The sequence below is a fragment of the Hyperolius riggenbachi genome, chromosome 4 (assembly GCF_040937935.1).
Source record: "Hyperolius riggenbachi isolate aHypRig1 chromosome 4, aHypRig1.pri, whole genome shotgun sequence".
Taxonomy (NCBI): domain Eukaryota; kingdom Metazoa; phylum Chordata; class Amphibia; order Anura; family Hyperoliidae; genus Hyperolius; species Hyperolius riggenbachi.
The window spans coordinates 129,557,563-129,572,195 of NC_090649.1; the positions used below are offsets into that span (position 1 = coordinate 129,557,563).

Sequence of the window (14,633 nt, forward strand, 5' to 3'; positions counted from 1 at the left end):
TCCTTGGTGTCTGCTTTAACGGAGGCAAGTCCACCACTTCCTCCCAGCAATTTTTTAAAAATTTTATGTACTTTTATTCTACTGGCGCCTCTGTTCACCTACCAGTATATTAGAAATGGAGAAATGTGTTCTACCTGATGAACCACACCTTTCCTGATTCAGTCTCATTCATAAAATTGAGCTGTGCTAAAAATGTGTGAGGACCTCAGCCCTTGAGAACTGGAGTTCGACATCCTTGGTATAGAGTCAATTAGCACTGTTGGGAAGATACAGATAAAGTCTCACACTTCCAGGTCCTCTGAAGTAGAGCCACACCTAATGTAGAGAGGCCAGAACCAAGACCTGATGGAGGGGACCAGATAAGTGTTGTTTTAGAAAGGGGCTGGAGCAGCCGTGGTCACAGATCTGTGACAAAATGCCTAAATACTGAGCTATTTAGTTAAGACTGAGCTCTATGAAAGCAGTTCTAAACATATACACTGAAGGATGATTCCTCTGTGTGCTCTGCCACCCACAAAGCCTTCATAGACACCCTTTAGCCAGGTCACAGATCTCAACATCCACCACTACAGTTAATAAACACAGCCTGGTCACCGACCAACTCAGTCCCTTTTCTGTTTTCATAACAAAAGAATATCAACATACTGGTTATCATGAAGCTAGGCTGTCAGAGTCTGATTACTTCCAGTTCTGACCTTCTCTGTTGCTGTATAAAGTAGGGGGGATTACAGGTAGCCAATATAAAGATCTGGGTACTTCAATACATCCCATTTAAAGTGTTTAATGACTTTAAAGTATATTAGTGGATGAGGTGGTATTGTCCTTTTATCTGCCTGTGGACCAGCTTTAATCTATTATTTCTGTTATGAGAGTTATGTGAGTGAGAAGCGTGACTCATGCAAAGTGCTGAGTGGGAGCTCGGTGGTGTCAGTTTGAGCTCACATTTGGAAGAGCATGCTGACAATGACATATTCTGCACACAGATGTACAATACTTCTCACCACTGTGAGATAACAGAACTGCTAAGGAACATGCTAACACAAAAGAAAGTTTGGTTTTCAGATAAAGGCTTTTAGAAGTGTTTCCAGCTCCTTCAGAATGTGCTGAGCAGAACACTTCTATTTTAAGTTGATTTATGCTACAAAATAAAGGATGCAACCTATTATTGAAAACAATCCACATAAGAGCAAGTTTAATAAGTAGTCACAATTGTTATTCTGGTGTCTGTATAGTAGCTGGCATGCCAGTGGGTGCTTTAGTTTACACTGCATTAAGTCAATAATCTAAAATATATACAGTAGTTTCCTCTCACATGTCTGAAACAACCCGCGGAGAGTGAATAAGCATACAACATCTATTCTGGGTCCCGCTTTAAAGAGGAACTGCAGTGAAAATAATGTAATAAAAAAGTGCTTCATTATTTTTACAATAATTACTGTATGTATAAATGATTTAGTCAGTGTTTGCCCATTGTAAAATCTTTTAAATCCCTGATTTACATTCTGACATTTATCACATGGTGACATTTTTACTGCTGGCAGGTGATGTAGCTGCTGCTTGCTTTTTTGGCAGTCGGAAACAGCTGTAAACCAGTATTTCCCACAATGCAACAAGGTTCACAGACAGGAAACTGCCATGACCATGGTCCTCAGAATTTCTTGTGGGAGGGGTCTCACCACAATATCAGCCATACAGAGCCCCCTAATGATCCATTTGTGAAAAGGAATAGATTTCTCATGTAAAAGGGGGTATCAGCTACTGATTGGGATGAAGTTCAATTCTTGGTCACGGTTTCTCTTTAAGGTCAAATCACTTCCACCTAAATTATTCTCCTTCCCCCTCCAGCTCTAGAAGGGAGGTAGGGGGGGGGGAGGGGAGATCAGGCAGCCAGACCCCTTTTCTTTTAGCAGAGCCCTAAGGGCGGGGTGTGTTGTGTTGTGAACAGCTAGTTTTTCAAATGGTTCAGGATCTTGATTGGCAGTCCAGGAACGCAGAAGATGGAGAACTGACCAAATACAATGAAGTCTGAGAGACTTCCAGGCCACTTTTCTTTCTGTAGAGCCCTATGGGCGGGGTGTGCCGTGAACAGCTAGTTTTTCAAATGGTTCTGGATTTTGATTGGCAGTCAAGGAAGGCAGAATACAGAGAACTGAGCTAAGACTATGAGGGTTGAGAGACTGCCAGGCCACTTTTCTTTCAGTAGAGCCCTATGGGCGGGGTGCTGGTTAAACAGCTAGATTTTCAAATGGTTCTGGCTCTTCATTGGCAGTCCAGGAAGGCTGAAGACAGAGAACTGACCAAAAACCATTAAGACCGAGAGTCAGCAAACATATACTTTTTTATACTATTAAAGAAATAATTCACTCCTCTTTTTTTCATTACTGTATATGTCCCAACATTTCTCCTAAGTTTACTCATAGGAGAGGTTTTCGCATATTATCAATAAAATATCTCTCTTAGGGCCTTTTTCCACTACACTGCGATTTGATTCTGATCGCAAAATGCAAGGCACATTAAACTAATGGAAACGGCAGTAGCAATTTCCATTAGTGTAATCCAATTACGTTGCAATTTAGGTCCAAGCGCAATCGTGATCCTGCCACGTTTTGGATGCGATTGAGCTCTACTATACTGAGTATAGTAGCTCAATCGCAATCGCATGGTGGAAATTGAAACACGATCGCGCTTCATAGTGAAAAAGAGCCCGTAGCCCTCAGCAAGCAAATACAAAATAAGTCCCCCCCCTGCCCCCCCCCCCCCCCCCCCCCCTAAATTAACTGGTTTGATATTACTTTTCTCACCTAATAATTAGTACTGTCAGTTTTACTTGCAAGGTACTGAAAAGGTATTTTTCAGATGAGAAAACATCTCAGAATTTATTTACAGAATCATCATCTCACTTCCCATGCTATCAATTAGAACAATTTAAGTGGCAAGGACTCAGATGGAATCAAAAACCTGGCAAAGGTTTCCTACAGTATCCTACACTACAGTTGGGTCTGGAGTAACACCTCAACTGTGAATCTTTGCTATTAATTTAAATGTAGATGTCTGCTTGTTTTTAGACTAGGCCTGTAGGCTCTCATTCAGTTAGATTTTCTCACAGGAGTTGTTTTTCCACATCTTTTACCTGAATACGTAAATACAGTTAGGTGTCCAGCTGGATGCTAAAGAGTGGGAGGATTGTCTGCCCACCTCTTGTGGCCTTGTAAAAGAGATCACCTGACTCAGCTTTATATAATACAACAGAGCTACCTTACACCTGACTCAGCTCTATATAATACAACAGAGCTACCTTAAACCTGCGTGTATTTCCAAATTTGCACCCCCCCCCCCCCAATTTATGCCCAACATGTTCCTTACTTGACCCCGCCTTCCTCCATCTACTATGGTAATGCCCTCCAATAGCCAACTGGAAACAAGTGCTAAACTTCTTACATGATACTATGGCCTCTACCATCTCTCTTGATATAAAAAAAATGTATCCTAAACGCTGCTGAGGAACATTCACCCAAATTTGACAAAGCCTTTGCTGTAGAAGCTCTGCAGCCAAACAATACGCTGCCTTTAGATGGATCTTGCCCATTAACTTCATTGGGAGACTGGAAAGCAGAGGTTAAGAGCTCCCTTCCCTTTAAAAAGCTTGTATATCAACACCTTTTACCTACCAGAAAGCAAAAAAAAAATGCAGAATGAGTTTGATATTACATCGTGCCTACTTTTTAGTACTTCTTCAATTGTCAGGTACTGAAACTGTATTTTGTAGCCCCCCCCCAAAAAAAAGATCCTGAAAGAAAAGTATGGTAATACGAAAAAGGCCCCCCTCTGAAAGCTCACTCCAACCAGAATTATCGCAAATTCTTTCTGTTTTAAAAAAGCAAACTTTTGTTTTTCTGAAACCAAACAATGTTGATATTTTTCATTTTTTGTGGCAGGTCTTAGACAGAAAGGGTTAAAGCTAGGCATTGGTGGGGGTCTTTTAAGGTAATATATTGGTGGTGGTGGAGGGGGGCTTTTAAGGTTAAAGAGGAACTCCAGTGAAAATAATGAAATAAAAAAGTGCTTCATTTTTACCATAATTATGTATAAATGATTTAGTCAAATCTTTCCTCACCCAGATTCACATTCTGACATGTATTACATGGTGACATTGTTACTGTGGGCAGGTTATGTAGCTGTTTCTAGCTGTTCTGGCTGTTACAGACAGCTGTAAACAGCCATTTCCTGTCTGTGAGTCTTGTTACATTGTGGCAGTTTGCCCAGAGTACCGCGGTACTCAGAGCTTCTTGTGGGAGGGGTTTCACCACAATATCAGTCATACAGCGCCACCTGATGGTCTGTTTGTGAAATGCAATAGATTTGTCACGTAAAAGGGGGTATCAGCTACTGATTGGGATAAAGTTCAATTCTTGGTCTGAGTTTCTCTTTAAGTTTCAGGGCACCCTTTTTGCATGTTTGCCTATCTCTAGTGTCTATGCGACAAGACAAGACAAGACAAATAACATTTATATTGCGCTTTTCTCCTTGCGGACTCAAAGCGCCAGAGCAGAGCAGCAGCCACTAGAGCGCGCTCTATTGGCAGTAGCAGTGTAAGGGAGACTTGCCAAAGGTCTCCTACTGAATTAGTGCTGGCTTACTGAACAGGCAGAGCCGGGATAAGACAGGGTGGGATGAGTTCATAAGGTCAGTGCAAGGACTGCTGGAGTAAAAGAGGAGCAGTAACCAAAAGCATCCAAAAATAATTTTTGTTTCATGTAGCAGTATGCACCAATGCTTACTCTGGGCAACTGTACTCCTCCGGTTTTCTTTGCATCTCACTTTATAAACCAGCTGCACAGAATCTCCCATCCTCCACTGTCCTCTGTTATTCTAAGAACTGCAATCTCAGGTTTCACTGTGCCCTTCAAATCTGGTGAAGCAAATCATCCTTTCATCATCCTAAACGTTTTTTCTAAATGGTTTGACTTATTGGGGGAGCAAAACGACAGAGTAGGTTCTCACTGCTCCAGAGCAAGCATGGGAGGGTGGCCCCTCATTGTTAGCATGTGGGCGGGCATGAAGCTGGGACTAGGGTGTGAAAAGCCCAGTAAAGAAGAATGAATGATAAGCCTACATATGTGTAAAGTGAAATCACCTCTCTCTCTTTCCTCCACTCAGACTCCCGATGCTCCATGTCCTCATGTACTATGTGGAGGTCAGAGGTCAGATGTCTCAGGTCTTCTGTCAGCTTGTCATTAGCTGATTTTAAGTGGTCCATCTGCTCCCTCAAGGTCATGTTCACTTGTGCAAGGCTGCTGCTCCTAATAAGGAGGAAATGGAGTCATGTTCACTAATAGATCGGAGTAAACCCAAACAAATAGCCTACATAATAACAGCATCAGCTGGTAACAGCTTTGTACTGCAAATGCAACAAAAATGTACAACTTGATACTTTTGATACCTCCTTATTGACCAATCAAATTGGATATATGTATGAACCCTAAAAATCTTAATTATTGTGTCCATGAAATTTGTGTCTTTAAAATGCTTACAGAAAATGACTTTTGCATCTAAGAATTAAAGAATGTATCTGAAAGGAAGAATCCCCAATTAGTCCCTACTAGGCCTGAAAGATAAATCGAATTTAAACCGAAATCGCTATCACTAAGATCACAATTTCTGAATCGTCAAAGCGGCGATTATCGCAATCAAGTCATTTCCACATGGGGGAAGTTTGAAGAAGTGGTTCAGACTTCCCCAAAGTCCGCGGACTGCAGCGTTGGACATGCCTTCCACACGAGACTTTCCGCCCTCTATCACAGTCTGCCGGCTCTTATGCTTGGCAAAACTCCAGGTTCCTGTATGTCACATGACATACAGGAAGTATTCCGTGCATTAAAGTCTGCAGGAGGCGAAGTGGATAGACGGGCATCGCTGGACTCATGGTGGAAGCTATGTCCAGAACTGATGCAGCTTGGGGGACAGAGGAGGCACAGAGAGAGACACAGAGGGGGCACAAAGAGACAGAGGGGACACAGAGAGACACAGAGGGGACACAGAGAGACACAGAGCGAGCACAGAGACATAAAGGGGCCAAGAGAGGCCGAGAGGGAGGCATAAAGAGGCAAAGGGGGCACAAAGAAAGACAGGGGGACAAAGGGGTGTAGCAATAGACATAGCAGTCATAGCATCTGCTATGAGGCCCTGGAGCACAGGGGGCCCATCGAGAAGAATCTGAATACAGCACAACCCAAAATTTTAAAAGTTTGAATCTTTTATTTTCATAAGCAATATTTTAAAATCAATTGCATTAAAGATTTCCTACAATCTATCCATGTGTGGTCAGCATTATGTACGTCAGTTCAAAAAGAACACTACTAAACTTTTTATTTTTCTACTATTGCTGTTTTCAAATTAGATCTGCAGAAAATAACCAGAATGATGGTCCTATGGCATGCTAACCTTTCCTTAGAGGCAGAGAAAGTGCCCTTATGACTATGAGGTGATAAGAGGTGACAGTGCATGAAATTTGATGCACCAACATTAGCTCATACCTCTGCTGCTCCTCCTCCAGCCGGGTCAGGGCATTCTTCAGATCAGCACTGTGGTCCTGTAACTACAAACATCAGCGTCTTAGACAAAGCAAAGTGTACACTCTCTGGCAGCATAAAGAGATGATCTGCATAAATTTAGCACAACATGGGCACTCCCCATTAATCTAAAGAAAACCAAAACCGTGGTGTTCCAGAGGAAAAACAGGTCAGCCCAGAGCCCATCCTTTATACTCAATGACTGTGAAATCAGCAGAACCGATAAATATACCTACCTTGGTCTGGAAATCAACCAATCAGGAAGCCTTAAGTCAGCCATGGAGGCCCTAAAAGCCAAAGCATGCCGAACGTTCTATGCCATCAGGAAATAACTGTACCACCTCAAACCACCAGTAAAGGTCTGGCTGAAGGTTTTTGACAGTGTCATTACCCCAATCCTACTGTATGGAAGTGAAGTATGGGGCCCCACCACCTACCCAGACCAATCAAAATGGGAATCCACCTTGAGTTCTGCAAACACCTTCTCCATGTCCATCGGAGTACCTCAAACAATGCCTGCCGAGCTGAGCTGGGGAGATTCCCATTACTGCTTGAGATACAGAAGAGAGTGTTGTCCCTCTGGGCCCACCTACAGAGCAGCAGCCCCGACTCACTCCACTACAAAGCCATGCTGCACAATGAAGACCAAGAAAAGCCGTGTGCACTGAAAGTCGTGGTCAGCTCTATACTCCCTCCAACCCCCGACCCACAGGTCATAACAAAAGTCCAGATAAAACACACCACAGCTAAGAGTAAATAAGACTATGTGGAAAAATGGAGGAGTGAAATAAAACAGTCACAAAAGCTAGCCATATACCAGTCTCTACAAAGAGAATATAAAATGGCCCCATACCTGGAAAAGCTGCAAAACTCTCAAGAGAGGAAAATCCTGAGTGTCTACAGATTGAGTGCTCACAACCTCGAAATAGAGTCTGGAAGACACAGACAGACATGCAAACCCAGGGAGGAGAGACTTTGCCAACACTGTGAGCAGAAGACCCTTGAGGATGAAAGCCACTTCCTGCTGCACTGTCCCAAATATACTGCAACCAGGGACACTTACTTTAAGAAATTGTTGGAACTATTCCCAGACTTTCTCACACTAGAAGATGAGAGAAAAACATGTATCCTACTAGGAGAAGAGGAATCCACAGTGACAATCGCTGCACACTATGTCACAGCATGCCACAGACTGAGAGGAGCATAACGGAACTGTAAACCTAAAAAAATGTCCACAGACTGCTTACCCACTGTACCCCTGCCCCACCCCCTTCCATGTCCCCTATTCCCCCTTGCTTTGGCAATACCTATAATGAATCTTGGTCATGCCAATAAAGCTATCTTTGATTTTATTTGCATACTCAGTCAGGAGTGATGCATCATGGGGAACCAAAGTTGCACACTTACAGCTGAATTATTGCAAATATCTTCTGTTTTAAGAATGCAAATATACATTTACCATTGCTTTTTAATAAAGGGCTTTTGGGTCCCTTTAAAGTCAACTGTGTGTAAAAAAAAAAAAAAAAAAGCCCGATACTTACCTATGGAGAGGGAAGGCTTTAGGTCCTATAGAGCCTTCCCGCTCCTCTCCTGGTGCCCTTGGTGCAGCGCTGTCCCTGGGAGAAGTATTTGACCAATTTGGTCAAATACTGCTCGCTCCGCTGCCAAAGGAGGCTTTGGAAAGTCCGAAGATGGGCCACTCCATGCTGCACATGCGCGAGCACCCTCTCTTGCGCACTCCCTCCTGTGTGATATAGATCTGCCTGTCTTCGGGAGGACTCGGCTCCCGAAGACTTTCGAAATCCCCCATGTCGGGGGATTCAAACACGGAGCCAGCGCTACACCAAGGGCACTGGGAGAGGAGAGGGAAGGCTCTATAGGACCCAGAGCCTTCCCTCTCCTTAGGTAAGTATCTGGCGTTTTCTTTTATTCAGACGGTTCCCACTGACTTTAAGCCCTTCATATCCTCCACGTGGTTCTTGGTCACCATGAGCTATCTGAGTATTCCTTAGTACTGGTCCAAGCCCAGTGGCGTAGCTAAGGAGCTGTGGGCCCAGATGCAAGTTTTACATTGGGGCCCCCCAAGCACTCTATACATAACAATTGATACAGTGCACCAAAACCTGCCGATGGCAACTACAGTGTCAGTGGTGCAAGGAGATGGGGAACAGTTTGTTAATGATTATGACTATTCAAAGTATCTATAGAAGTGATGCACTGATGAGGGTCAGAAAGTCCAAAATAGGCTGTATGAATGAACATAAGAAGAGATGACAGCACATCAGCATACAGAGCAACCGGGGTTAACTTGCATTATATGGTTTCACAATCATCATGCCACCGCCAAAGCATAATGTCCACATTCAATTGCAAAGACAGAGAGGGCGGGCACCGATGTGTATATACCATAAAACTTTTAATTCTAGACAGATGGATTAGCCACTTATACACCAGCGGTTCTGGGTGTGCAGTATTGCTTTCAGGGGCAGAAAGAGATGATTTGCATATACCTAATTATACATTAATATAAATAATACTGCTACCCATTTACTATGCTGTGTAGCCCACTGCACTTCAGGTAGTGCAGTGACAAGAAGAGCAACATGATTATTGATTGGTCTATATCAGCTTTTAGAACGATCAGTCAACAAAATGATGCTTTCATAAATTACATTTATTAGAAGTTTTTCCCTCACTGTTGTCATAGTTTATTTAACAAGTGCTAATAAGGTAATAGTATTATTCCATATTACTGGAAGTACATTACACCTCATGGAGACTGTCAACCCAAAATGCTCCACTCTGCTGCAGGAGACCTGTATGATGACTATTATCATTGGATGATGTATGGAGCTGGTTATGCTTTACTGTAATTAGCAGTGTGGCTATGAACTGGTAAAGGCTTCAAAAGTGGGGGTGGGTTAAAAACTGGACTTAAAGGGGCACTACGGCAAAAAATTGTAACATTTAAAATATGTGCAAACATATAAAAATAAGAAGCACTTTTCTCCTATGTTTCTGTCAATTACAGTAGGTAGTAGAAATCTGACAGAAGCGATAGGTTTTAGACTAGTCTATCTCTTCATGGAGGTTTCTCAAGGATTTATTTATTTTTTAAAAGCACTTAGTGAATGGCAGTTGCTCTGTCCAACTGCAAGAAAACTGTGTAGCGAGCAGGGAAGCTGGCCAGCATCATTGTTTAAATCATTTTTAGGGAATATCTTTATAAAGAATAAAAGCCTTGCTGAAAATCCCCTATGAAGAGATGGACAAGTCCAAAACCTGTCGCTTCTGTCAGATTTCTATTTCCTACTGTAAGTGACAGCAACATAGGGGGAAAGTAATTTATGGCTCATTTTACTCTGGAAAAAAAATACTTTTTATTTGTCTCTGTTTGCATATATTTGAAATTTTACAGTTTTTCGCCATAGTGCCCCTTTAAAAAGATACACGCTACATGGTCTAAACTCCTGCTACACGTGGTTATCCCTTCTAATTATAGGCTTTATATATTACAGGAATGGGTCGAGCTGAAAAACCTAGTAACGTGTGCAAAATTCTGTTTCGGCCTCCTTTAATTATGTTAAAGATGAACTGTTGTGAAAATAACAATGAATGAAATTGTTTATTATTATTATTTGTTTTTTTACAATATTAATTTATAAATGATCGATCTGGCCTTTTTTTTTTACACACACACACATATATATATATATATATATATATATATATATATATATATATATATATATATATATATATATATATATATATATATATATACACACACACAGATATATACACACACACACACACACACACACACATGCATACATAGACACACACGTATATAACCACACACCCATGTCTAAAGAATCTGGAGATTAGCATTTCTTTTCCGTGACACATCATAACTGCAGCATTCTTTGTCAGGGCGAACAGGTAGTAAGAATCCTGCTAAGCATTTTTTCCTCACAAGAATCACAAAGTTGAGCACACCTGCGGCCCAGCGGTGGGAAGAAGCATTCCAGGCTAACACACAATACAAGAGAAGACAAAGGTGCCCAGCCGCAGCATGTCAATAGGTGTTCACAGCTACCACAGGTGCTCTGAGGAATGGGCTGGAGAGGATTTAGGCAAGACATGCTTAGCAGCAGGAACGTGGTGCCAAAAGCCGTTTAAATGTAATAGTAAACATTGTTTTTAAACTTAGCAATTGAAAGACGGAAAGACCAATTCAGACTTGTTTAGCACGATATTCCTAAATATTTTCCACATTCCTAGCATTTTTAAAACATGGGCTGAACATGTTCTGTGTAACACGTCAATAATACAAGATTTCCTTCCATCGCTCGCCGGAGTCACGGGTCTTTAACTGACTTACAGGAATGGCTAGTTTTTCTTTGTTTAACAATAACAGGAAATGTCCATGTTTACACTCGGAGAATTATTAGCCATGCTGATAAGGTTTTTTGAAAAAGCTTAGATTTAAACCACTTGTAGTTTGTTATGAATTCTTGATCTTAAAACAAGAAGCAGAATTGTATCTTCTACACTTCTCCACCAAGCTAGAGGTCCTCAGATGTGTGATGTGTATTGGGATTTCAACAGAACTGGAAACCCCTGACATTAGGCATTTAACTTGTTACAATGGAAATTATATGCAGTTGCGTAGCTAGACATTCTGGGGCCCCATACCAACATTTTTGTGGGGTCATCATATTTAGGCACTCTTGAGCAATGCCACCTGCCCCTACCCTATGGATATGAGTTGAGAGGGCAATTTACATTTACATGCAATGTACACTGTGTATAGTCCATGGGCACGGAGACAAAGTCAGGGAGTAGAAAAACAATGTGAACACATCAAGTACCACCTGGGCCAGTCCTCTCCAAGGGCCTATAGCGGTTGCTATGGCTGCTATGGCTATTGCCACGCCCCTAATTATATGTATGATCTACTATTGCACACTTGCTTTTGATTAACCTTTCAATGACTCAGAAAAAGTAAGTACTCTAGGACCCTTATTCAATTTACTTTTTCTCCTTGGAGATACTTTTTCATCTTCTCTTTATACGATAATAACTTTTCAGCACTTTGTAATTGAAAAAGTACCAAAAATCAGGTGAAAACATACTATCAAAATTATTTTGAGTATTTCCGTGCTTGCTAATAGGTTAAAATGCATTTTATTGACAAGTTGTGAAAATATCACCTAGGAGAAAAGTCAGGAGAAAAAGTGAATGACTTATGGATCCAGGTATTCTTAATCGTCACTGGCTCCACTCTTGCCCCGGGTCACTAACTCACAAAGGCCCGAGTCCAGCAGGAGATTTGTCACAGCAGTTTGTTGCAGTGATCTACAACTAAGGTCAACAATTTGTGTCTGAAATCTAGGGCTGTGGAATCGGTTAAAAAAATCGTCTGACTCCACAGTTTATGAAACCACCAACTCTGACTCAAGGTACCCAAAACTACTCCGACTCCTTGACTCATACTCCACATCCCTGGCAGGGCTATGGAGTGGGTATAAAAAACATCCGACTTCAACTCCGACTACTCAGTTTATGAAATCACCAACTCCGGGTACCCAAAAATTGCTCCAACTCCACAGCCCTGCTGAAATCACTAGTTACATCTATGTGCTTACAAAGCAGGAGGTGATTTGCAGCTGATTACAGAAACAAAAAAGGAAGCATAGAATGCTAAATAATTTTATTTGCTAGCGATCTCCAGCTTGGACATATGTTAATAATCCAACCCAGTGTAAGTAAGCACCAGCATCAGTTACATCTATGGACTGCTTTAGACTTTCGGCATACTGCAAATTTTAAAAAGTGTACATAAAATGCAGGTTTCCATGTGTTTTGACGCGTAACTGCATGCGTCATAATGTGTTTAAGTTTGCTTCACAATGCGGTTTTATAAAGTAAGAAAAAACTATCACTGCATGTGCTAAAATGTGTGCAACTTCATTCTATACGTACTTACTGTATGTGTGCTGCCCATAGATTTAAATTTGCATAAGTGGGACATGCCATGCATGTAAAAACGTGCTCTGTGTCAACACGATGCACAGCACAGGCGAGAGCTGTAATAGGAAAATCTATGGACTTTCATATGCCCTTGCAGATTTCACACCATGTTAAATACTCCAAGGGCGGTTTACAGAGAATGCACTTCGCCAGCACGTGTTGCAGAGATTCTGTGCCCTTTTTTGTGTATTAAGGTGCATGTGAATTTTGGGTAGATAGTAGAATATTGGTAAATGTATTGGTACGTTCTACTATTCAAAGTGTTCATTTTCGTTAGGAAAATATAAGTAATTGTTACCAATATTTTACTATAGCTAAACCTAACCCTACTCACACACAGAACCCTCCGACTACCGTCAGAATTTGCCTTATTTAAAGGGACCTGAGCAAAATTATTTAAAATTAACACATGAGGTAACGTCAAATGAACATTACATACTGTAGTTACCTTGCCATCAGTTACTCCCAGAAGCTCACTATTTGCTTCTTACAACGATCCCTTCCAGTTCTGACAACATTTTGTCAGAACTGAAATAAATCAGTTTCTGTCAGTTATATATCAGTTGCTATCAGTTCTAGCTGAAAGGACAACTCATGTGCCAGGTAATGTCTATGTTTCTCTATGGCTCAAGTGGGCGATGTTACAGTTTAACAGTGTGCTGACCAGAAAGCTGTTATGGGGTAATGGCCATTTTCAAAATGGAGGACGGAAAATTCCATTGATCACAGTGGACAAACAGGATGCAGGAGAGGAGAAAGGATTTGAGGAATAGACTACATGGGAGGTAAGTATGACCTGTGTATGTTTATTTTGACTTTTAATTTTCAGTTCAGGTTTTCTTTAATTTTGAGTTGGGCTTTGAATACAATTTACAGTGTGATTTACCCATTTGTTGGACCTAATTTGAAGCTAACTGATGACAGTGTGTGGCAGTTGAGCTGACCACCACGTGAGGTGAAATTTCTCTGTAGCTTCCTCCAGGTTTAGCTTTTCTTATGTATGTGGCAAATCCACCAGTGACTTCGATTCTTTACATGGTTGTGAATTTTTTTTGGTGTCGCATGCGGTATGGGGGTCCCATGTGGTGGTAGAGCCCACCTGTCATGTGCATCAGTGTTTTGTGAATTTCATAGAAAGAATTTCAAGAGTGAGTGGCCTATACTATTCTTCCTCAGCAAATGGACAGCCAGTGATCATTCTTGTACTGTCTACTTATATATAGATGTACTGAAAGTAACGTAGGAAACAACAACAATTTCAATTGGATTGATCAGGACTTTATTTTCAGCTTTGAGGAAACAAGAGAGGGAAGGCTGGGAAGTGACTAGGGGGTGGGGCTTACTGATGAGAGGGAAGGCTGGGAAGTGACTAGGGGGTGGGGCTTAGTAATGAGAGGGAAGGCTGGTATCTGACATGGGGTGGGGCTTACTGATGAGAGGGAAGGCTGGGAAGAGACATGGGGTGGGGCTTACTGATGAGAGGGAAGGCTAGGAAGTGACTAGGGAAAGTGGCTTACTGATGAGAGGGTAGTCTGGGAAGTGACTAGGCGGCGGGGCTTATAGATGAGAGGGTAGCCTGGGAAGTGACTAGGGGGCAGGGCTTATTGACAGAGTAGGCTGGGAAGTGACTACAAACTGCTTGCTAAGAGCAACTCAAACACTTTCCTGTAGTTTTCATAAGCCAGCCTCCTTGTTGTACTTACTGACAGTCTCTGCTGCTCACTCTCTGAGGTCTTCGCCAGAAGCTGCTGCTCCAGTTCTCCACACTTACTCTTATAATGTAAGACCTGCAAAACAGGCAAAGCCAATAGTCAGTAGCTGAATTATGAACACAAGTATAAAGAAGAAGAAAATGCCAGATTCACAGCCTCTGAGATTGGAGACTCAGATGATTCATGTGACATGCATGTGACATGAATCATATGAAAAAGTAAAATAATTCACAAGTTTAGTAATAAAAATTATTATGTATGTAGGATCATAAAACAATGTGCTATGCGAATTATAAAATGTTACAGCTCAGCAAAA

General features: G+C 41.7%; 1 protein-coding gene across 1 annotated transcript in view; it reads right to left on the reverse strand.

Moving 5' to 3' along the window:
- CROCC2 (ciliary rootlet coiled-coil, rootletin family member 2) overlaps positions 1 to 14,633 on the reverse strand; it is a 190,958-nt gene that overhangs the window by 106,702 nt on the left and 69,623 nt on the right. Inside the window, exons 5-7 of the mRNA XM_068280645.1 lie at positions 14,309 to 14,392; positions 6,534 to 6,595; positions 5,135 to 5,300 (exon numbers count right to left, since the gene is read on the reverse strand). Coding sequence (XP_068136746.1) covers positions 5,135 to 5,300; positions 6,534 to 6,595; positions 14,309 to 14,392 — 312 coding nt within the window. The remainder of the gene's footprint in view (positions 1 to 5,134; positions 5,301 to 6,533; positions 6,596 to 14,308; positions 14,393 to 14,633) is intronic.